Source organism: Falco rusticolus, chromosome 2 (genome assembly GCF_015220075.1).
Source record: "Falco rusticolus isolate bFalRus1 chromosome 2, bFalRus1.pri, whole genome shotgun sequence".
NCBI classification, from domain to species: domain Eukaryota; kingdom Metazoa; phylum Chordata; class Aves; order Falconiformes; family Falconidae; genus Falco; species Falco rusticolus.
The window spans coordinates 8,480,072-8,504,096 of NC_051188.1; the positions used below are offsets into that span (position 1 = coordinate 8,480,072).

Genomic DNA, 24,025 nt, shown 5'->3' on the forward strand with positions numbered 1-24,025 from the left:
AGCCTGGGCGGTGGGGAAGCTCCTGGGATGGGCATGGTCTTCCAGAAAAGGCTCCTAGCGAGCTTGCTGTGCTCTTGCAAGCCTTCCCCTTCCTTCCCAGCTCCAGCAGCCACGGGGAGGATGCGCTGCCTCCCAGCAGCTTCAGCACACCAGGCGGCATTTTCAGCTACGGGGCAAGCAAAAGCATGGAGTGAGTTATAGCCAGAGGTGCAAAGCCAGGGGCTGTGGCTCGACGGCACGGCAGGCCTGCTGGTGGGGCTTGCCTGAGCTCGGGGTAGTTTCCCCTGCAGCCTGCTTTCTCTAAGGAAGCCAGCGGGAAAGGCTACAGCGCTCAGCCTCTAAAGCCGAGGGGAAGAAAGCTTTCCCTGCAGTGGGCATGGGAGCGACCCTCGTCCTGAAGGGAGGAAAAGAGACGCAGAAAGTACCGGGCTTTCTCCTGGAGGAAAGCTAACAGGTGAAGCTCAGAGAGGGGACAAGCATCTGCAAAGGGCCTCCATGGGTGGAGAAAAGTCGGGTTTTGCAGCACTTTAAACCACTCGACATATGCAAGCCCTCTCCGCCTCACTCCTCTCCCTGCGAGCCTGGCACTTGCACTCCTCCTCCCTTCCTTTCCTTTCCCCTCAGGCAGCGATGCCTGCTGATTTCTTTCATCCCCGCATAGCCGGTAGCATGCCTCCTGCCGGGAGCTAAAGCAGGCAATGGTGAGAGAGATGCTGATGAAGGAAATGTCCAGAATAAGGACCCATCTAAGGAGGCAGGTGCGCCATCCTCAGTGGGCACCTGTCCTGCCCGCCGGTGACCCCCACGGGCTGGCGCTGAGCCTGGGACTGGGCTGCAGCAGGGCTGTGTGTCAACAGCCCCTTGGTGGTCCTGCAGCCAGGCGGGAACCCCAGCCCCACCCTGAGGTTGCCCCGACAGCCGTGCCGAGCACACGGCTGTGCCCAGGACCTGTGGCTACACCAGTGGTGTCCCTCCATGGGGGAGTTGCTCTAGCCTGGCTTCAGGACATCCAGTGGGCTGGATGATGGGAGAGGTCTTTGCATCGCCACCTCTCATGGTGCTGCATGTTGGAGTGAGCTTGGGCTGGGCTCACATCTTCGTCTCATGGCAATATAGGTGCAGGTGATACCTGGAGGATGGTTGTCCATATGGGTGGTGAGCCTGGTGCTCAGGTAGTACCGGTGGAGTCGAAGCATCATCATCATCTTCTCATCCCTCACCCTCCTGGAGAAGACAGAGGCAGCCGCTCTGGACAGGTCAGTGACCAAGTAAGCATGTGCCAGCTCCCTCAAAGGCCTGTACGAGTGAAGTGGCAGCAGGCCATCTGAGGGGTCAAGCATGCAGGCTGCTGAACTGTTGGCTTTGGCTTTCCATCCCCTGGCTGCTTCTGGTAGTTCCCTTCTAGGTGGCAAGGAATAGATGCAATGATGCAATGATGCAATGACGCAATGATGGGGAAGAGACCCTGACTCCAGCTGTGCCCCAGCTGCCCAAAGCCCATGGGCTAAGCCTTCCCTGGAGCTGCTGGTCACAGGTACCCCGTGGAAGGGGCTGTGCTCCCTGCCGGGAGCTGCGGGCAGGTTGGCAGCCCGAGTGGGAGGGAGCGCTGCCTGCTGCTGCAGCTGCCGTCCTGTGCAGTGATCCGGGGGAGCAGGCTGCTGGAGAAGAGGAAGGAAGCCCGGTAGGAAGACAGGTGCAAGAGCAGAGCTGTGGAAATCCTGAGGGAGACTGGAGAGGAGCTCCTGTTCTGGTAAGCCTCTCCTGCAATGGCCTTCTTCCCCGTGCCAATAGCCCCTTGGGCAGCCAGTGCTCTGGGCTCTCACCGGACGAGGGGCAGCTGCAGGCTTTGGAGACTGTGACCCTCAACCAGCCATCTCTCCTGCTCCGGAGCAGTAGGTGGGTGCTCCAGGCGAGAGCGCCGGCTGGCACTCAGCACCCATGGGTGGCTCCACACTTAGGGATTCTCAAGGGGGATCAGGCGCTGGGCTCCAGGTCCCCAAATCACGCAGCCCCTGCTCCCTCCCAGCACCTGCAGCTAGAGGGGCTTGCCCTGCGCCTCTGCACCTGCTCAGCCAAAGGTCTGTGCCCTGGCCTCGCGTGGTGCCTCAGCCTGGCTCTGCTGTGGGTTCCCTGCCACCGCCTGGGACACGAGGGGCCTCCACCGGAGCCCCCGGGATCATGGGGACACCCACAGGCCAGGCACATGCCTGGGAGTGTCGGGGCTGAAGGGGACAGGCAGTGTTTTTCAGCCTCCCTTGCTGGACCTGAATCTTGAACCTTTTATTTCTCACTCCTTAGCACTGCTGAGAAAATCCACTGGTAGGCCCAGCCCGAAGGGTGCCAGTGCTCCATGTCCTGCAGCTGGCAGGAGAAGCTGGGGACGCGGTGCTGCCCTCTCGCAGCTGCGGAGCTGTGAGCAGAGCAGGGAAGAGCATTTTCCAGGGTGAAATCCCACTGCTTAGTGAGCAGTGAAGAGAGTTGCTTCCAGCTGCAGGGTTTTGCAATTTATTTATTTGCAGGAGCTGGGGAAGGAGGATGGGTTAACAGCCCCCCACACCATCCCGCAGGTTGCTGTGTAGAGTGAAGCCAACGTGTGCAGTATCACACATGAATAGCTGCCCGAACGGCTTCTCCTTTTTGCAAGGAAGCCCAGGTGGTCCCTTCATCCTGCCCCAAGCAGCCCTTTGTCTAGACTCACCAGGCTCTCTTCGTCCTAAGCTGCTCACTGACCTGCCCCTGTAGCCTGGCATTGCTCTGTGTTTCGCTGGGCCAAGGCCAGGGAGGTCTTAGGGCTTCAGGGAAAGGGAAGGCTCGTTTTGTCCTGAAGAAAAGCCATTTTTGTGGCAGGCACAAGAGAAGCACCAATGGTAGGACCACTTCCCATGCCAGACTGCTTTCACTCTTGCCCTCTCTCCCAACAAGAATCCCCCTCGGGTTCCTACCCCAGCATTTTGGACCACCCAGCACTGTCTCATGAAGTGGCAGGAGAGGAGGGATGGCCACCCTGGGCGCCTGCTCTGTGAACTGTCAGTATTGGCCTCTCTGTCCCCAGGGGAACCCATCTGAGCACCCCAGGTGGGAGCCCACAGCCGGGCAGCGCAGCGTGGGGCTACTGCTCTGTGTCACACACCGTCCTCCAGCAGCTGTGCCTTCTGCTGCACACCTGGGCAACCTTGTGGCGAGCACAAGCTGAGGAGATGCCTCCAGTTGTGTGCCTGCAGACTGCTGCTTGCACGCCAGAAGAAAGGTGGCAAGAGCCAGAGCCTGGATGGAGACATGTTTGTATTGGACATAAGGGAGCTGGAAAGGCACCTTCTATGTGTCTGTGCCATTATTCATACTTTGTGCTGCTAAGGAGCAGAAGCAGAGAGCAGAAAAATGTCTCGGGGAGAAATGTGTCCAATTTGCAGGCTCACAGGGGACAGTTTTAGAGGGAGAGGGCACTTTCAGACCTCCCCCAAAACAGCTGTTGCCTCTGCCACAGGCAGCTCAGGACTTGGTAACCCTGGACACCTGCGTTCGTTGGGACACGTGCAGCGCTGCGTGCTCCCGTGTTCCTCAGAACACCGTACCGCACTGGGCTCGAGACCCCGCCGCTTCTGTCTTACACCCTGGCAAAAAAGCAGGCTTTGAATTCATCTGTAAGGACATTGTCCACTTGTTCCTCTACGGAATTAAAAGTTCAGGTGTGTTTTACCGCAGGATTTCTTTGCACCCTGCCTGGATTTGATGGCCACCTGCTGAAATCTCTCCTCAGTGCGAGTGTCTCACTCTGCCAGCACTGCCACTAGTTCTGGGGACATGCCCTGAAAGGCCACCGGCAGCGACTTCTTGCTGCAGCAAAACCTCCTTGCGGGTTTCACTCATCCCCTGCTTGAGACGGCTGCGCCTTGCCCTGCACGAAGCCGGGCAGTGCTATTACAGCAGCTCGCTGTGCGCCTCCTGCTTCTGATAGAGGGGCCAGCGTGGAGGACAGGGAGCTCTGCCAGAGCACAGCTTTCTGCCTTAGCAGCCCAAAGGCTCATTGCCTTGGCAATGCGATCCTTCCCTGGGAACGGTCTCACCCAGGGCCATCTCTCCTGCAGAGGCCAGGGACGAAGGGTTTGGCCATTTCAGGCAGAAAAAAAGCCCTTTCCCAGGTGGCTCCTGGTGATGTCGCCGTGTTTCCCAAGTGGGTACGTTTGCTGCTGCAGCCCTTGGTTCTCTTGCATCAGCCAGTTGTGCTAGGGCTTGCCCACTGGTTGGGAAGGAGCTGGAGGGAGGCTTTCTCCAAGGGCTAGATCCTGTTGTCTTCTTGAGGATTGGGCTCTATGTAGCAGCTGGAGGCAGATGCCCCCGGGGGCAGATGGAAGAAAAGGGAGAAGCAAGGATGGAGGAAAAGCCTAACAGAACAAGTAATGCGGGAGGTGGCTCCAGGGAGTAACTGTGTGTGCAGGTTTTGCTTTACGCTTTAATCTGTCTTTTATCTCAGCCCAGAGGTATTCTTACTGTTACCCTTCTGATTCTCTTTCCCGTGCCACAGTCCGGGAGTGAGCGAGCCCTTTTTATGGTACTTAGGTGCCTACAATCGTTAACCAAGAACAGACTGTAACGGTGACCGGGGTTCATGGTATGGGGAGAGGGCCACATGCTCTAGGGATCACTCCTTGTGTGCCTGAGCTTCTTCAACACACCGGGCTGTTCCTGAACTCCCATGAGAAATGGCTCGGACACTTAGAGGGAGAAGGGTCTGGGTATGGAAGGCACTTTCAGGCTTCCTCTGAAACAGCTACTGACTGTTCCAGGGGAGGTGAAGGTGGAAGGTACCCAGGTTCCAGGAGTGTTGTTGCCTCCAAAGAGCCAGGCAGGGGCTGTTGCCTCTCGCTGGCCTCATCTCTAGAAGGCATGCCGTGCATCAGACAAATCCAGAGGATAAAAAGAGGTCCCTGCTGTGGCAAGGGCACAGCTCGATCCTCCCTCTCTTGCGCCTGCTATTTGCCTGGCCAAGATGACCTGGATCAGAGCCAATATTCTGAAGAATAAACCATGATTCTGGAAGTCTCATTTCTAGAATAGCGAAGAATTAAGACTTCTAAGCCACCTGTCAAAAAGCATCTTGACTTTGGCTTCACTGGTGGAGGGGGAAGCCTTTCCTGCTGGCAGTGTTTGAAGAGAGACTGTCCGGTGATCATCATGAGACCGGCTGAGCACTCCCTGATGCTTCCAGGCTGTTCAGGAAAATTTCCTCTCTTTGTGCCTCCACCTATAAGGCATTTTCTCTCTCTTCACTTTCCTTTTTTTCGTTCTTGCCTAATATCTGAGAAGTTAGGCCCAGAAGCTGCACACACAGAAAGGCTGAGCCTTTAACTGAGCAGTGAGGAGGTGCACAGGAAGGAAAAGAAGAAACCAAGAGAAGCTCTGTAGGGACCTTCTGATGCAAAAGAAGTAATTGCCACCCTGCTACCTCTTTTCTCAAAAGCAGAGTTTTTTCCAGAAGCCATGGAAAAAGAAAGGAAACCTCAGTTTCCAGGTCTCTTGCTCAGGAAATGCGAGTGTTTCTCAGTGTCTCTCCCTGAACCTGAAACTCAACAGCTTTCTCTTTCCAGAAGACCTGCCTATGTGAGGAGCGTGAAAACTGCTGGCATCACAAGCACACAGACATTGGAGAGGCCAGGGCTCCTCGGCAAAATGATGAGGTTCATTTCCTGGTGCTAAATGCCACTTACAGATACTAAATAAAGACTGGTAACCAGCCTTGGTCTTGCTGTGTGTCTTAGCGGTGAGAACTGGGAAGGGAAGAGCTGCCAGCAAGTCCCTCTGTTCTTTCCCAGTTATGCTCAGGAACACTGTTATCCCACTGGGACAGTATTTGGCAGGGCGTGACAATTTTGCAGGGTTAGGGGAGGACTCCCTGGGACTCTGTGAGATGGAAAAAACCCCAGGAGGGCCTTTGGCTGATGGCAGTGCTCGGTAGCAGATGCAGTGATGCAGTGGGGTGCCTGTGTGTGGGTGTGTAGCAGGGGTGGTGCCCTGGTCTCCAGCATCTTCTCCCTCCCTGCATCCCTTGGCTCCTATTCCCTCTAGAGAGCAGCCTGGACTGCAAAGGGGAGGGAGCCTGTTGTCCCCATGAGGCTGAGGGAGGTTTTGGGGTTTGTTTCCAAGGGGAGGTGGGAGCACAGGACAGTGCCAGGCTGCACAGCCCATACACCAGCTTGGGTTGGATGAGACTCCTCGAACACTTGGGGACATTCAAAGGAGGAAAGGGTAGCGCCGCCCAAATGTACAGCTCTCCCAGGGCAACGCACGCACTTCCCACCACACCCGGAGAGCCACAGGCAAAGTATGGCCATCATGTGTGAGGGATGATCACGCATACAACTGTCACCATGAGAGTGTGGCTCCGAGCTTCCCGAGGGCACTCCCACTAGGAACGGAACTGTTTTGCTTCTGAGGTGGCCCAGGTAGCTTCTGAGGCAGCTGGGCTGAGAGCTGAGCAGCATGTGAAGCAAACAGCAACACACAGCGCTGACGGACTGGGACAGGCTGTGGCCACAGCCTGTCTCTCTCCTTGGAGTACTGACTGCCCAGCTTGGGCTCCGTTTTATTCCCTAATGATATGCTCCCAGAGAGAAAAACCAGCAGCAAGTAAAAAACTACTTGGATTAATTTACTTTTATCATTCTGCAAGCCTGGAGGTGCGTTTGATATCAGCAATGATATGAACCATGGCAATTCGTGGTAAAAATGAGAAAACAGTTCTCACAAAAACTTAGACATCTTGTGTTTGCATGGCTGCGGGGGGCCACCTGTAATCATCAATAACAAACGAATCATAATCAGGGCTGTAAACGAGCCGTTTCACAAAGGCTTCCTTGTCTGCTGGCTCGGGGTACCAAGAAGCAAGACCATGCTTGTAGGCCCAGTCAACAATCTGCAAAAAGATAGCAAAATGAGCCGATGAAACAACGTCAGCAAGTTGAAACCAGCTGCAGTTTGGCCCTGCTATATCTTCCCGATTTCCTCCCCTCAAAATTGTGTCCATTTTTGCTTTTTTTCTCTTTGTGCAATTCCTTGAGTCACCCGCACCTCATCCCTGGGGTGAGGGAATGCAAGCTGCCCGCAATTCCTGGATGCTTAGAAATGCACACCCCTGCCCTGGCAAAACGGCTGGAGTGTGCAATTAAAGGAGAGCAGCCCTTTAACCACCTCTGCTCACACTCTTAAGCTCCTCAGCTACACTGTGCATCCATCAGTTACTCCTAGCAGGCCAATGTGATTCTCCGTGGGTGTCCCCTGAACAGGAATTACAGATTTGATGTATACAGGCTACCAATCCCACAGTTAGATAACAAGCCCAGATCTGGAATAGTATTTAGTACTTAGACCCTTATCAAATAACAGGAGAGGTTCCAAAATAGCAATTTGGAACCTAAAATCTTTTGGCAACTTGTATCATGTTTGAATTTGGCTCTAAACCTGATTTTTTGAAGTGCTGAGCACCCACAACTCCAAGTAATAAAGCAGAGCTTTGTGAGCTGTGAGGCACCCAAAATCAGGTGTTTTTCACGTTTGGGCTTTAATGATGGGAGAAAACAAAGCAGCAGTTCTGGCTGGAAAGATTCCTGAGAATCACTGCTTTAGGCTGTAGAATAAGTTGAATTAAAACAGCACAAAGCAAAAATGATGCCACGGCAATTCCTGCCCTCCCTACCATGGGAAGTGGAAATAAATGTGGAAATACTCACTTTCACAGCAATTTTGAGAGACACCTCTCTGATGCTGTTCAAGGGAGGATAGAGTCTTCCTTCTGCAAGATTCTGCTCTGTCACCTGGGCAGCAATAGACTAGAAAGAAGAGAAAGGTAGTTTATGGAGATGGTCTCAAACTCTCATGGTATGTGGTTGAAACCTCAGCAGTGGCAGAGCTGGGACTTTCTCAATGGGAACTGCTGAACTATTCAAAATACATGTGTGCATAATACATTTCATTACAGACTTAAAACTGGAGCCAAAATAGTGGAAGTGCTGTGCCAGAGCAGCAGTTGTGAAGAAGGAGGAGAACCTTGCCATGGCTCCTGCACCTGTGTAGGTGCAATAGAAGTGTGAGCTTTCCCCGAGTCTGGGAAAAGCTGTAGCTTTTTGCTGAGGCTGTGCCATTTCCACTCAATGCATTGCCCCAGGCAGGTTCTTGAAAACACCCAAAGCAGGTGCATGTGTCTGTTACCATCTTTTAAAAAACATTAGTGAAATGCCAGTTGGAAACCTCTGCTGTGACGAGGAAGATATCATCAGATATGTGCCGGACTCCACAGGCAATGACTCCCAGTGCCACTCCTGGGAAGACGTAGGCGTTGTTTCCTTGGCCTGGGAAGAAGGTCTGTCCATTGGGCAGAGTTACCTTTGAGAATGGACTCCCACTTGCAAATATTCCCCGGCCCTGATCAAAGAGAGAGAAAGAGGCATCCAAATTCAGAAGAGAAGTCTTATATTCCTGCTGCACACCATGATTTGTGCTCAGGGGACTCTGGTGACCAAGTAGAGAAACCTCCAGCCAGTCAGTGAGAGCCATCTCCACTTGACATCTCTGGAGGGCCTGGTCCCCAGAGGCACAGCCAAGGCCATGGACAGGGCCACTGCGTGGGCGTTTGCACTGCCCAACTGCAAGTGCTATGAGCTGGCTGAGGAGTCTCTCTCCCTTCTCTATCAGCCATCTATGGAGTGTGAAGAGAGACTCATGTGGGATAAAGGTCTGGGGGCTGTGTGATTGCTCTAGCCAGCAGCAGTTGGTGGGGAGGGCAAAGTGGATAGTGAGACAAGGCCTCCTCTCTCACACCAAGTCAATGCACATGACAATAATTCTTCAGTGACATTGTGTCCAAGTTGGGTGATGAAACTGTTACATAAGCAACTCGGACGGCAAAACACAGGGGACAGTCAACCTGGGAGGATGCGACATCTCAGACAGCCACGGATGAAGGAGGCAAGCACTTTCTTTACAGGATCACAAAGTAGTTTGGGTGGCAGAGACCCAAACTCCTGCTCACAGCAAGGTCAGCTATGAAATCAGAATAAGTTGCTTGGGGTTTTATCCAGCCTGGTCTTGAAAACTTGCAAGGACAGAGACTGCACGAGCAATCTGGGCTCCTGTACCACCTCCTGGCCCTCCTCACAGTGTGAACATTTATCTTTACGACCAGCTTGAACTTCTCTTATTTCAACTTATACCCACTGTCATTTTTCTGCCCACCATGCACCACTGTGGTTTCCTTGGTACAGTCATCCACGGCGCACCCAGAGCACCCAGTTTCCCTATGCTGAGCACCAGTACCTCGGTGAGGCGGTAGCACTGCTCCGCTGTGCACTCTGCTTTACTTGTGGGGTTGCTCAGGGCAAACACAATGGGCCTTTCATTGAAGGCTGCCATGTCCTTCAAAATCTTCTCAGTGAAAGCTCCTGCAACGGCTGCAACACCTAAAACAACAACAGCAGAGTGAGATGGTGCTTTCTGACTGTCTGGCTTCAGTGCACTGGGCTGATCCCTCTGGAATGCCTCTGTTGGTAAATGAACTGTGGGAGGGAGCGGGCTCCATCTCTGGAGATGCAGGTGGTGATGCTTCTGTCTCATATTACGGTGAGATTAAGAGCCTGTCTCAAAATAAAGCCCTCTGCTCCTTTGGGCGCAGTGGGCATCAGTGTTTAGACCAACCTGGCTGCGGCAATGTGCCTCCCAAAGGCTCAGCACTTTGCTTTCAAAAGACTTACCTGAGCTGCCTGTTGCCGTCGTCATCCTGCCCACCCTGCCAGGGCCATGTTTGCTGCCGAGAGCCCCAGATCCTGCCTGCCCCAGCACCTCCCTCTACAGCCCTGTCCGGGAGGGCTCCTACAGCTCCAAAAGAGAGGAAGCCTGTGCCCCACAGCCAAAGGGGAAAGGATGTGGAGAACTCAACCGACAAAATGGGGGTAAAAAAAAAGCTCATTTCATCTTGACTCGGAGAACAAAAGGAGGCCCTGGAAGAGAGACAGAGACTCCCCTAAGAACTGAATTGATGTGAAAAGGTCATGCCAAGGGAACTCCACCTATAATTGCTGTAGGCTTCACTTTCTGCACAACCTCTTCCAGCGTGTTCACACTGGGGTGGTCCTGGGCAAACATTTCTTTCTCATGGTTCAGGTGGCTCCTGCCCTGTGAGGAAAAAGGAGTCAGACTTGGGTCTGTTGGCAAAAGGTGGAGACATAATGTAGTAACTCATCAGTTCATTTCACCTCTTGGCCCAAACCCTTCATCTCTACCTAAAACAGATTCCACAGAGCAGGAATTCAGCGTCAGCCAGTCAGGCACTGCGGTGTTGGTGTAATCATAGAATCACAGAATGGTCGGAAGGACCCTTAAAGACCACCCAGTCCCACCCCCCTGCCATGGGCAGGGACCTTCCACCAGCCCAGGCTGCTCCCAGCCCCGTCCAGCCTGGCCTTGAGCCCTGCCAGGGATGGGGCACCCACAGCTGCTCTGGGCAGCCTGGGCCAGTGTCTTGTCACACTCACAGGGAAGAATTTCTTCCTAATAGCTAATCTAAATCTAGATAAACTAGTTCCCCTCCCCCCGCTTTCTTATAAGCCCCCTTTAAGTATTGAAAGGATGGTAATGTCACGTGGGGCTAATGTCTGCTCCTCTCACCCTCCAAAATGCAGACCGTGTGGAAGAAGGATCTGGCTGCCAGGGCAGAGAAGCTGTACATACAGCACAAGTCTCCTCTGGCCTGAGGAGGGACAAGGGCAGAGGCTCTGAGGACCCAGGGAGTGCAGAGTAGAGCTGGACCAGGCTGGATCACCAAGCAGGGCACAATGTTGCTGTTGTAATGCCCCATATGACATGCAAGAATTGCAGCACTGCTGGACCACGGCCAGCAGCATATCCTACCACTTTAAAGGTCCAGCCCAAAGCATTGCCTTTAGGGCAGCCAGTGCTGCTAGTTCACTGTTGTAACCATAAAACCTAGTCCCCTGAAAGCAGGAACAGCTCTGCTGACACCCATAAAACTGCAGCCCTTACTCCAGGGCTGAGCAGGGGTCCAAGGTATCAGCCTGCTCTGGCCTCTCTCTAGCTTGCAGGAGGTGGCCGGGGACTGGAGCTTAGCTCTAGAGACAAATTTACCTTCACAATCAGTCCCTTGGAGTCCACCATCCAGATTTTTTTTATGGCATCCTCTCGTGAAATTCCTTCCTTTTCCATGGCCATGAGAATGAGATGAGCTATGCCCATTGCAGCCTGGAACACAGTATATAAACACTTCATTGGGGTATCATCATCTTTTGGGTGGGAGGGAAAGATTTTTAATGAGAGATGTGTTGGGTCATCCCTCAGTGCTGCACAAAGCAGGGAGGCTTTCTGCTCCATGGTTGTACAGTGCCATGGCACGGGGCAGGTCTTAGCATTGTAGGTGCTGCTATAAATAAAAAACCCCAACAAAACAATTGTCCAACAGAACAGGCTGCCTGTAAGGCTGGAGCAGCGGAGGTGGTACCTTGACAGGCAGAGGCTGTCTCTGTCATTTAAATCAGCTGCTGCAGGGGAGGAAAAGGGGCAGACACTGAAGAAATGTTGGTGACGATGCCAGCGAGGAACTCAAAGCAAAGTGGAACTGCTGCATCTGAAGTACTGCCAAGAGGCAGGTCCTTTTCTCCCATTCCTGCCTGAGGAAGCAGCCCTGGACAAGCTGTGTGTCTCAGTGGTCCTACAGCTGTGCTTGGCCCTCCTGCCCAGATGGGGACTAACAAGGCAGGAGGGTCTCTGTGCCACAGAGAGAGTGACCAGCACAAACATGTCTGCCAGGAGGGGTGGAGAAAGGGAACTATCAATCTTTGTTTCACAGAGGGATAGACAGCTGTCACAGGTGGCTGACAGCTGAGCCAGGACCTGGACCAATGCCTTTAGTCCGCAGTCCAGGCTTCAGAGACTTGCTCTTCTCCCCGCCTCTCTGAGCAAGGTGCCATACAGACTACTCGACTTCTGCCATGGGGGCAACGTGACTGATGCCCAAATTGAGGTTACGCTCTTACGGTTCTTTGAGACTGAATCCTTTTTGACTCTATTGCTAAAGAGGCTGTGGTTTACCTACGATACCACCCCTGAGGACTCAAGCCAGCCTCCTTAATCTTCCTGCAGCACCCCGCCTCATCAGGGGCTTCCCTCATGGTACTTAAAGCCCCATTGACACAGGGGCAGCCTCGTAACACCCAGGAAGTCTGCCCACGACTCAGGGGCCAAGAGGCCACTGAAAGATTGTTGGTAACTTCTACGCAGCGGCAAGATCCACTTGTGGGGCCCACTCTTGCCCAGTGGCAAGGAACCTGCCTCTGTGCTTTGTTTTCACGAAAGCCAAGCCTTGCAGGAAGTGTCATGGTTGACTTTTCTCTCTAAATTTGAATTTAGATCGTATTTAGGAACAAACTCAAGAGCATTCTTACCTCTCCCGCTCCCTGGAAAACAAACTTATGGTCAGAGAGCTTGTTCTTTGTGATCCTTAAGGCTGCAAAGATGCCAGCGACTGCAACAGACGCGGTGCCTGAAAAGAGAGAAACACCATGAATATGGTAAATGGATTGTCTACCCCACTAACATGCTGTTAGAAACCTTGCGGAAGGAACCATTCCCCTAGATTGTGTCACTAAAGGATCAGAGTGCCTTCCCTACTCTGAAACCTTAATCCTCAGAAGACCCCTGCAAGGCAGGAGAACACCAATGTCCCTCTACATAGAGTCAAAAGGACACCAAATCCTAGAACGCCTGAAGTTAATACCAAACTCCCAAGGGTTTAAGGTTCATGTGACTTGTCTAAGGTCACCTAAGGCATCTGTAGCAGAGCGGTGGTCTGAAATTGGGCACCCTTGTCACAAAATCCTCTGTGATCATGGAATTACCATCCTCTTCTCCTCATTTACCTTCACAGCCCAGCACCACCTTCTCTTTTTTTACTTCCCTAATACTCTTGACACGCTGACTCAGAGCCATCATCCCTCGCTGCCAAGCATTACAGAGTCATTGAGAACATGAGCTGGTCCCAGATTAGTGAGAAAGTATCCAGTGTATGGAGAGCAGAGTCCTGCTGTTACAGCCACTGTGATATGTACAACTTTGCATCCATCGAGAGAGGCAGATGTCTAGACTGAACCAACCTGCCCTCACCCCACATCAATCACACATAGTATTCATCTAATGTCCTATTCCAGGTGAAGGAACACGGTGGGAAGAAATCAAGTGAGGCACAGAGGAATGAGCATTCAGGCACTGGTGGTATCTCAGGTCACCTGGGCAAGCTGCATACAAGCGTTAAAGGTGAGCTAGGAATGAAGGAGACAGTTTTATCACAGAATACCTCGAGTTGGAAGGGACCTATAAATATCATCAAATCCCTTAGTTTTACTCCTCAGCATTTTAAAAGATACCAGTTTGGATGCACCCCAGCTCTGATGCTGTCCCCAGCTCTAACGCTGGTCTCTCCATTCTCATCTTCAGAAGATTTGTGAGAAATCAGGGAGTCAACAAGTAAAAAGCCTTGTGTGGGAGGTCACAGGTGGGGCGGACAATGAACCCTTTTAGGTTAATAAAACCCGATTTCAGCAAATTTCCAGCATTTCCTCTTTTCCTGCCCATTTAACCAGCCAGTGCATCAGTGTTCCAGTCAGCCAGTCCTTCAGGGAGACCCCCTGCCTGCAGGGTCCTTGGGGGCTGGGGTGCTGCCAGGCATCAGTGCACAGCCCGGCTGGGAACAGAGCAGCTCAGGAGCCAAGCACGACCACGAGCAGTGAAACCGGCAGATGGTGCTGCCTCATCTGTCAAGGACCCAGAAAGTACATTCAGCTTTACCTGCTGCGGCTCTTGAGTGCAAAAGTCACGGATGAATTAGAAATCTACTGGTATATCACGTCGCCGGGGAATTATTCTCTCTTTCATTATTTCCCTGCAAGCAGGACACCTAGTGGGAGCACAGGTACTGTGGCAGAGAAGTAACTTTTATTGACATGGCTTATTTTGCTTAAGGAACCTATATAAGCTCCTCTGACAAAGAAAATCTTTATTGGCCAGACCAGAAGCATTTATCGGTACCATTAGCTCACCAACATTTTGTGTTTATAACTTGGATGAGTTTAGTTCTCCCAAATTTAATCATTAGTGCCACCTAAGAGTGATTCTGGTTTAGCAGAGGTGGTAGCGGCCGCACTCCTGCAGCAAATGTTAGTGCTGTGGTGTCCGTGCACTGGGATGCTGGTACAGAATAGCAACGGCAGCATTTCTTACTCACGAGGGCATCGCAAGCGTCTGTGTCTTAAACGCAACATGGACTAGACTAATGGCTGGTGGCTTCGTAAGCTTCTTTCTTGCAATGAATCACTTGAGACACTCGCTTCGGCACCAAGGATAAATTCCCTTCATTAGCTCAGAAAACAGTTTGTATCATTTCCAGACCAAGACCATCTGAGTTCAGTCCGTTTAAAAGTGAGTTGATAGAGACGGAACCGGCCCCTGAGTGCTCTGCTGCTTCAGTGTTAACGAGTCAACTCAGACAACTGAAGGATGTATAGGAAGGATTTCCCCTTGCTTCTGCACCAATTCTCTGCCTTTTTAAGCTGTATTTGTATTGAATAATGTATTTGCCTGGTGAAATGCCACGCTATCGGACTAGAAAAATTACAGAGGAAGATAATGAACATCCAAGATATCTAAAGGAGCACCAGATAATTGCCTAGTTTTAAGACTTTGCTTTTTATGGGTGTCACATAGCTGGCCCATGCTCATTCTGTGTATTTTGGGAAGTATCTTGGCTTGCTGCCATGCCAGATGCTGAGGTCAGGACTCCTCTAAAGAAACATGTATGATCCTGCTCATGCTGAAGCAGATACCTGAACTGGGTCAAATGAAATGCACCGTGAAAGCGTCATACCACCACAGATTTTTAAGAGAGACAACATAACAAGAATACATGTAAACATCTCTGTTGCAGACATCTAAACGGTGAAGGAAGGGATCCCACCCTGGCACTGAACTGCAAAGAAGTGAGGTCCCACAGCGGTCAGCGATGCCAAGCTTGTGACGTGTAGCAGAATATGAACCTTTACATATATGCTCACACGTGCTCACATGTTATCTCCCAGGCTTACTTTGCACAGAAATCCCTGAATCCTCATGTGGGTGGGCGTGGGGAACTGATCAGAGGAAAAAAGCCAAAATGGAACAATTACAGTGTGACAGTGTACGTATCAGGTTACAGCATTAGCAGCAATAGATGCCTGGAAAGTATTTAAAAGAAAGACATGTAACTGGAGAAATATCTTGTTTCTCTTGGTCGAGACCCAGGCAAAATGGCTTTATACCCTATAATTGTCAAGAAGTCTGGCAGGACATCTGCAAACCCATTTAAATGGAAAATGCTCACAGGACATTCAGCAGAGGGACTCGAGGTCTTTTAAAGACGTTAATAGCAAGAATTTGAGAACTGAGGTGGCGGAAAGAAAGGGTGCACAGCCGCAGTCTGCAGAGCAGCGTGCACTCTGCAGAGAGGAGAGCTGTGGGACTGGGTGTGCCATTACTCATCCCCCTGCACTTGTACTGCAGCTGACTAACAGCAGGACTCTGTTCAGCTCTGCCATGCCTAATCATCTTCCTCTCTCACCAATGTGTTTCTAATCCCTCCACGTCTCCCAGACTGCATCTCACCCCCATTATTCAAGTAACGAAATTACTGTACCTTGGCCTTAGCTCAATATTTTTCTTCGATAATTACAATTTCTGAGCATGGAACAACAGAGCATCTCTACAGAGGGGAGTTAACAGCTGGTTCATGTAAGGAATTGGCTAATCATTGTGCTTCAGGTCTGAAAAGGCCACAAAATGAGACTGGGTGGGGGAAGGCCAGGACCCCTCACCATGAGTTCTGGCAAGAAAAAAAACACCACGCTTCAACATGTTGGTCTATCTATTCTCCTAAGAGACTGAATGCTGCTATTGTCGATAACTACTTCCCTAAGTAATTAGCGAGAGCCAGCTTGGCTGGTCCGTATCTGAGGTGAGATATGGAGGGACACAGAGAGATGAAAGGAAAATCCTTGTAAATCATCTTGTCTGTCCAAGGCTCAAAGCGAACACTCACCATATCACAAAAAAGCAAGCAGACCTCAGGAGCCTCTCTGGGGAGTCCAGAGCAACAGGACCAGTAAGGAAAAGAGGCATTGCAGACTGAAGTACACTCAGGAAAATGGCCATCCCCACAGGAATTAATCTCTGATGCTCAAGCACATTCAGAACATTGTCAAATGTTAAGAAAATCCCCTCCGAGGTTAATTCCACTTGCACTAGTGTAAGTAAGAACAAACCCCAGTAGATGTCAGTGGAAGTACACTGGAGCAAAAGCCGGGGGAAAGGGTCTGCTCCACCGCTTCAGGAGACTGCAGGGATGGAAAAGGCTGCAGCCCAGAGGCACCCATGCCCATGGACCTCACCCTTCCTTCAGAGTGGGGAGCGCAGACACATGGAATTTTGGGCAGCGCTGGCATGAGCGAAACAGGGGACGTGCTGCCCAGCGCCCATGTCAAGGCTGTATTGCGTGTGACAGCACCCAGTGCCTAAGCAGGGGACATGGGGAGAAGCAGGGACCCTGTGGATGCTTGGGGGCAGGAGTCCCCCCATGCTGAGGACTGGCACTGCCCTGTCACCTGGTCTAGGTGCTGGCTGAGGGGCAGAGCATCACCACCCTGCCGAATCCTTCTGATAGCAGCAGCGATGGGAGCACGCAGCGGCACAACTGCCCGTTTCTTCATACAACACCCGCGTGGGTGATTCCCCCTGGTCCACAGCACACTCGTGGAAGAGATAGCCAAAATCTGCCTGATCTGTTATTTTTTACCCTTGCCTTGCCTGCTTACACTTTGCTGCATCAAAACCATGCCAAGATGAGGGCCCAGGGAACTGCAAACACCAGTTTAACAGCTACAGCCACGGGCAGCCAAGAAAATATATCTAAAGTTATGGATGCAGAGAAAGCATAGGGCTTTTCCAAAGCCTGGTTCACATTAATTCCCTGCAGCAGTTCCGCCTGTTACTGGAAAGCAGAGTGGAGCGCGTCCAGATCCACTCCAAATAGACAATCAAAAGTCAAACACAGCAAAACTGAAGCAAAAAGCTGCTGAAGCATTTGCAGCTCAAGGTCTTCGCCTCCATGGCTGTGGGCTAGTGTTACCTTTCCCCCAAAGGGCCTCTGTAAAACATTAAGAAAATAAACCTCAGAATGGTGTGGAGTGCGTCAGTAAGAACAGCAGTAAAACACAAAGCATCGACGCTCAGGGAAGGAACTCGCTTTTTCCACTAACAGATTTAGGGCGACCTAACCCAGAAGAGGTGGTGGTACGGTGAAGAGCTGTCTGACAGTGAAGATGCAGAGCTCATCTTAAAGTAGATGCCTAATGCAGGTCATCTTCAGGTGCCTGTTTTTAATCCTTCCACTGTAAAGTGCTTGGACTATACAGTGCAGTGCCTTAAACCCACGCTGCAGCGCTGGCCTGCAGCACTGCCCTCACTCCTGCCTGCACGAGTGCCGGCCAGCACGCAGGCTGTGCCATTGGGCACACTGAACCCCCTCGTCCACTAAGGCAAAGGCTACCAGGCAGCTGCCAGCACTTTGCAAGAAAGCTTCCCCATCCCCATCAGCAGTGGAGGCCCTGTGGATGCTGTTTTATACCAACAACCTAAACCAGGTCAGAGCACAGCCTTGTTGTTCTATCCATTTTGCCTCCTTAGCCTGTACTTAAAAGATCACAGAGAGCTTAACACAGAGGAGATGCGTGCTGTTCTTTACTGCAAAGGAGAAGCTTGCCGTGGCATCCAGTGAATAAGAAAAACAGCAAATAAGAGAAGTAGGAGAGGAAAGGGAAACCAGTTTTACAATCCCCATTTACAAATGGGATGGATCTTTAGAGCTCTGCACCACTAAGCCCAAGAAACTAAGGCCCATCTACACCCAGGAGTCCACACTGTTCTGACCGGGCTTGTTTAGCGGTCAATGTGTGATTAAGAGACAAGCCTAGGATAAAAAAAAAACCAAACAAAAAACCCAGAAAACCTGGCCCTTAAATAGTTAACATAGTAGCATCAAGGGAAAATGCAGAAGCCTCCTCTGCTGCAGGGCACAGCAGGTCCCAGAGCCTTGTAATGGTGAACCTGTACCGGACTGAGAACATCTCCACATCCATCTTCAGGCTGGGTAAATCCCCACCGGGAAAGCGTGCTGCTCAGGAGCTGCCTGGCAGGACATAGCCTGCTTTGTTCTGCGGCACCGTATCAACCAAGCGCTCCCTTCCCATTGTGCTTCCCCCCTCTTTAGTTTCCTGTGATGATTACCGATGCGTTTTCCACGCCAGCTGAAACAACAAAGTAAGATACTGTACCATTTTAATCTGCTGAAATGAGTTAACACCGACCCAAAAACTAGCGTCGCCTGCTTCTCACAGCACATGGAAACATGCCTGCAAAATAGGCCACGTTTGCACAAGATTGCTTTCTAACTTGTGCAAATGTTTGAAGCCGCTCAGATTTGCGGCGCTGGAGTTGGCGTGTTCCCAACCACAGCTGAGGTCTGGGAGCGGTGTTCCTCCAGGCTGAGACACCGCTTCCCGAAGTGTCCTGGAAAGGTTACAGAAAGGTTATCTACTAGGATAATAGGAAAAGGCGCTGGTGGGTCAAGAGATATTTTGAGGCTCATCAGCAGTCACATACCTGTCAACAAAGGGGACCCATTGCTCTAATGCTGGAAAAAGACTCAGAGAGGTTTTGCGAAAGTGATGACCCCGGGCATTGCCTGTAGACTACTTTAGTTGTGGAGGGACTGTGGAAATACAAAAGTTTTTTTATGTGCCTTTGTTGATTTGGTGTTTCCCATCTTGAAGTGCCTTGAAGAAATCTCATTTGCGTGTTGTAGGTATTCAGGATTTTAGAAATCCTGTCTGTTTACAGTGTCTCAAACTGGATATGGATATATCTGAACACTCAGACTGGTGGTTTGAGAAGCTATCAATGTCATACTTTATATCAGGTCTAGTTTTAAAAGACTGTTAAAAATGCCCAGAGCCAGGAGATAGTAAGCTTTATGCTTCTGTGTGCTATTCTCTCTGCCCTGCCCATATGTGTGAAAGGCTTTTGAATGACATGATTAGATACAACTAATGAAATAACATGTTAGAGCTTTCTTCATTTTTCTGCAACTCTAACTGAACAACTTCTTTTGCAGAACAACTTCTGCTGATCAGTACCGAGTAAGCAATCTACACCTGAAGAATTCATTTGATATGTGAATATGTGGGGGTTGGGGGGCGGGTAACACACTGATCAACCAGGAGAACAAACTTTCCATAGTAAAAATAAGCTTGGAAGAGATGCCTGGAGGTCATCTAGTCTGATATCTGCTTAAAGTGGGGCTAGCTTCAAAATTAGAGTAGAGTGCTTAGGGCCTTCTTGAAGGATAAAAGTCCCAAAGCTTTCTGCACAACTTGTCCCAGTGTTTGACCACTCTCATAGTGAATAATGTTTCCGTTCTGTCTGATCAGATAACTGAACCATGACACCGAAGCATCTCTGTTGCAGCATAAAGATTTCAGCTCAGCAAGCCGAGCCAACCAATTCCAATCACAGGTTGATGCATCTGATCCCACTTTTGCTTAGCCCAGGCATAAACCCCTGCTGATTCTTTGGTTACTCAGTGCACATCTTTGAAGACTGTGCTGGAATTAGACCGGCTTTTTTGCCACAAAGATGGGGAGGCACATGCACACAGAGCCCTAGTCCCATGCTGAGAACCTTAGGTATGCAAATTTACTGGGTTTCTGTGGACTCCTGCCTATTTAGCAGGGATTATTCAACACATCCATGAGACCTGATGAGATTCATCTAAAGATGCTGAGGTATGTGCCCAAAGGCATTGTGAAGTCATTCTTAGAAAGGTTTTGGTAACTGGAGAGATTCCTGACTCCCCAAAAAGACAAATGTTACACCCATCTTCAAGGAGGGCCAGAAGGATCCAGGGATTTTTAGCTCAGTAAACCTAACCTCAGTATATGGGGATTACAAAGCAAGTCTTCTGGAAGATGTTTCTAGGAACGTGAAGGTGACTGAGAACAGTATGGATCTCCCAAAGCAAAAGAGGCCTGACCAACTCAGCTGCCTTCTACAATGAGAAAACTGGCTATGTGGACAAGGACAGGGCAGCGGATGTTGCTTTCCTTGACCTGCATGAGGCCTTTGAAATAATCTCCCACAGCATCCCTGTAGTCAAACTGGAGAGACGCAGACTGAACAAGAGGACTACCAAGTGGGTGAAAAAGTGGCTCAGCTGCTAGGCTCAAAGGTTTGTGGTCAGTGGTACAAAGAGGACAATGCTATTTAAGTTCTATCAACAACCTGGATGGTATGACAGAATGCACCCCCAGGAAGTTCAGGGATGATTACAAGCTGGGGATAGTGACTGATACTCTGGTGGGTATGACTGTAATTCACAGGGAACTCAGCAGGCTGGAGGAATGGGTTCAGGGAAACCTCATGAAGGTCAGCAAAGGCAAATGCAAAGTCCTGCAGCTTTGCAGAAGAAGACTTGGGGGTAATGGTGGACAACAAGTTGAAGATGAGCCGGCAATAATCCCTTGTGGCATAGAAGGCCAACAGCCTGCTAGACCGCATCAACGGAAGTCTAGGCAGCAGGTCAAGGAAAGTGATCGTTTCTTTGTATCACAGAACTTTTGAGGTCATTTCTAGACTAGCATCTCCAGTTTGGGGCTCTCAGCACCAGGAATATATCGACAAACTGGAGCAAGTCCAGAGGAAGACTGCAAATGTCACGAGGGTGTACAGAGGACTGTGGGATCTGGGTTTGGTTAGGCTGGAGAAGACCAAGAGGGTAACGAATTTCTGTTGACAACTACTTAACTGTTTGTAAAGAAGCCTGATTCTTCTCAGAGGTACACAGCAAAAGGATGAGGGGCAATGAACACAAGTTGCATCTAGGGAAATTCCAATTGGATATTAGGGGGGAAGATGGACAAGCAAGATGAGAAAACTTTGGAACAGATAGTACAAAAAGATTGTGAATATCCGTCCTTGCAGATATTGAAAATTATTTGGCTGGACAAGGCTCTGAGGAAACCTGATCTAATGTCAAAGCTGGATCTAAGTTTGAAATCACCTTTTATTTGAGTGAGGGCTGGGTGACACCCAGAGGTCCTTTCCAAACTAACCTCTTCAATGATTTTATATATTTTCTTGTATGAAGCAGGAAGCCAGAGATGCCTGTCCCAGGGATTCACAACACTTGACACCTTTGTAATACAGACTTTTCAGTCATCTACTTTCTTTTTACCACTGTGCACAATTAAGTGGAACAAAGTTATAGTAGGAAGAGAAAGAGCAGAATCTAAAGCATTCTCACGTCCCTCCAATTTCATATGTGTTTCACTGCCTGCCCTGGCGCTTTACTGGAAAAAAAAGAAGTGACAATCAATTTTCTCCTGTAGAGCTGCAACTGAAGCTGTTGCCCCTTGCATGAACCCAGGCAGAGCTGGGAAAGGACTGATGTCATCACCCCCATAGAGGAAGGCGAAGCATTCCCTTCATGGGGAGCTCCCACACGCGGGCACAGCGAGCCCGCTCCCGCCAGCTCCCAGGCTAGCTAATGGCTTTCAGAATAAGAGCAATCACCTCGTCCGGGATTGTGGTACCTGGCAGGAGTCCCACTCAGCATCAGCAGGCTGGCTCAGACTGGAAGGGGTCTGAGTCACTTTCAGTTCTGTGGGGTTAGGGCAGATTTGGCAATACAGTCATTTGTGTCACACAAAAAAAGTAGGTGTTAACAATTTAAACTGCTTTCTGTTCGTGTGGGCACTGGGGCAGCACCAGGGATGCCTAAGGGAAATCAAGCGGAACAAGTTATATGCTCATCCCACATCTCACCTCTGTGTGTGTGTGTAGGCACATTGCACTCAGAGTCCCACTAACCAGTGGGCAATGAGTTTAAATTAGTATAGCTCAGGCCTGATCTAACGTACACTGTGCCTAAGATGTGCTTTTAAATCAATATACTTAAAGCAATGCCACATCATTCAGGCTTCAGGAGGTCTGTTCCTGCTCGACTTGAGGAAATGTAATCAGGCCTGCTTCAACAAGGCTTTATATAATTCTCACTAATAATTTAAAACACAATTTGCATTGAACTCTCCCACTTTTTTAAGTAGGGGAGTCATGAAACACTGGAGTGTTAGAAAAGAGAGAGCCTGAGGCAAAACCAAAGAACAGGAGGGTGTAAGTGAGAAAATGGCAGTTCCTACCTTTCTCATATCGTCTGGGGATACAGAGGGGTATATCAGGGCGGGTAAATCAGACTACTCATCCCAGCTTCAACTCCATTAATCTCTGACATGACTCCAAGACCAGAGTTAACTGTGCAGATCCAAGTTACTTCAGCTTCCCGTAAGTCCTCAAAACTCATTCCTGACTACAACTCCAGCTTGGAGTTCCCCATTCTTTCTGACTGCTACATAAAAAAGCCTGAAACAGTGCCTTCCTTCCCTTGATTCATCACTTGTCTGTCCAAAAGATCCAAAAGATCTGTCTTCCCTTACCTACAACTGTGAAACCAGTGCCAGCTAGATGCTTCATTTGAGAATATAAGGGAGTTTTACTAGTAAGAGGTAAAATCCTACTGTTTTAACAGGTGGGACTCCAGAGAATTTTCAGGGGACTTGACATCTCCCATGCACCGTGACACGCATCTAACCGGGGGGAAGAAGACAAGGTCCATTTTATGGCAATGCTGCTTTACAGCATCATCCTGGATGTGGTTTGCCTCTCTGGGGGGGTCATTTCCAGAAACCATCTCAGGCATTCAGCTATGACCTATGGCCAAAAAGCAACTATAAAAAAGATACAGTCTCCTGCTTCCCACTCATAATCTTCAGCTTTGCTTTAGTATCGTCTTTTTCTTCTGTCAGTTGAAGAAACCATTCCAATTCACCAAGAAACCCTTCCAATTCATGCAGGTTCCCCCAAGAAAACCTACATCGAGGGCCATATATCTGCCACATCACCTGACCTCTTTTCCTTCTGACTGCTGAGTCCCCTTCCACTAGCAGAGAGAGCAACTAATCCAAAATAAACCTTTACATCATGGGCTTCTCATTATGGGCTTCATCTGTCCATCTCCTGAAAACTTTGAGTTCTTGGTTCCTCCATTCAAGACTACAATTAAAAATGTGTCTTCTGTGTTCTCTTTTTCTGTGCTTCTCTCTCCACTGAAAGTTTTTCTGGGTGGCAAGAACACCTAATGCATCTTCTTGTACAGGCGTTTCTATCTCACCTTTTCTGAAATGCCTTAAGCTCCTCTGCTTCTAAACCCTCTTCATGAAAGTGCCTTTGAGCAGGACCATGCATCTCATTATACCAACCATATTTCCATCAGCCAGGGTCTTACTCCTTCCTGTGTCATGACAGATATTAACAAGCTGTTACACACACTGAAAATATTGCTAGATGGGTAGCAGATGCAGAAATAGCGCTGTGTGAAACATGACACTGACATTTCTGCCAGTCTCTTTCAAGTACAAGTGAGGATAAGTCCAACCGAGTGCAAATAATTAAATCAACAAACCTTGGAAATTTCTGCATGTTGCAAGCAGGACTAGAATAAATAAGAAAAGATGAAGGGACTCACAGAGGAAAACTGGTTATTTGTAATCACTCGGGAAGATGCTGTCCCTGTTGGATAGGCAAACAGCCCTTCCAATGGTTTAAAGCGAAGCCAGTACCAGACCAGGATGCCACCAATATGCAGCTTGCATCCCTCTGTGAACCTGAGCAACTCTGTTGACTGCTGAGCCTCACAGCAGTCTGGGAGGCATGCTGGTTATAACTCCAGGTTTGCTGCTGACATTTCTCTTTGGTGCTGGAAGAGTTACGTTAACCGCTCTAGGGGAGAACATACCTGTTCTCAGATTACGATGGAGTTAGCATCCACGGAGAG

The 24,025-nt window shown here is 50.0% G+C and overlaps 1 protein-coding gene across 1 annotated transcript in view; it reads right to left on the reverse strand.

The window, feature by feature from the left end:
• Positions 1 to 6,626: 6,626 nt before the first annotated feature.
• ME3 (malic enzyme 3) overlaps positions 6,627 to 24,025 on the reverse strand; it is a 136,029-nt gene continuing 118,630 nt past the window's right edge. Inside the window, exons 8-14 of the mRNA XM_037378101.1 lie at positions 12,444 to 12,541; positions 11,131 to 11,244; positions 10,056 to 10,161; positions 9,307 to 9,449; positions 8,242 to 8,415; positions 7,725 to 7,823; positions 6,627 to 6,910 (exon numbers count right to left, since the gene is read on the reverse strand). Of these exons, the coding sequence (XP_037233998.1) occupies positions 6,749 to 6,910; positions 7,725 to 7,823; positions 8,242 to 8,415; positions 9,307 to 9,449; positions 10,056 to 10,161; positions 11,131 to 11,244; positions 12,444 to 12,541 (896 nt within the window). The 3' untranslated portion in view covers positions 6,627 to 6,748. The remainder of the gene's footprint in view (positions 6,911 to 7,724; positions 7,824 to 8,241; positions 8,416 to 9,306; positions 9,450 to 10,055; positions 10,162 to 11,130; positions 11,245 to 12,443; positions 12,542 to 24,025) is intronic.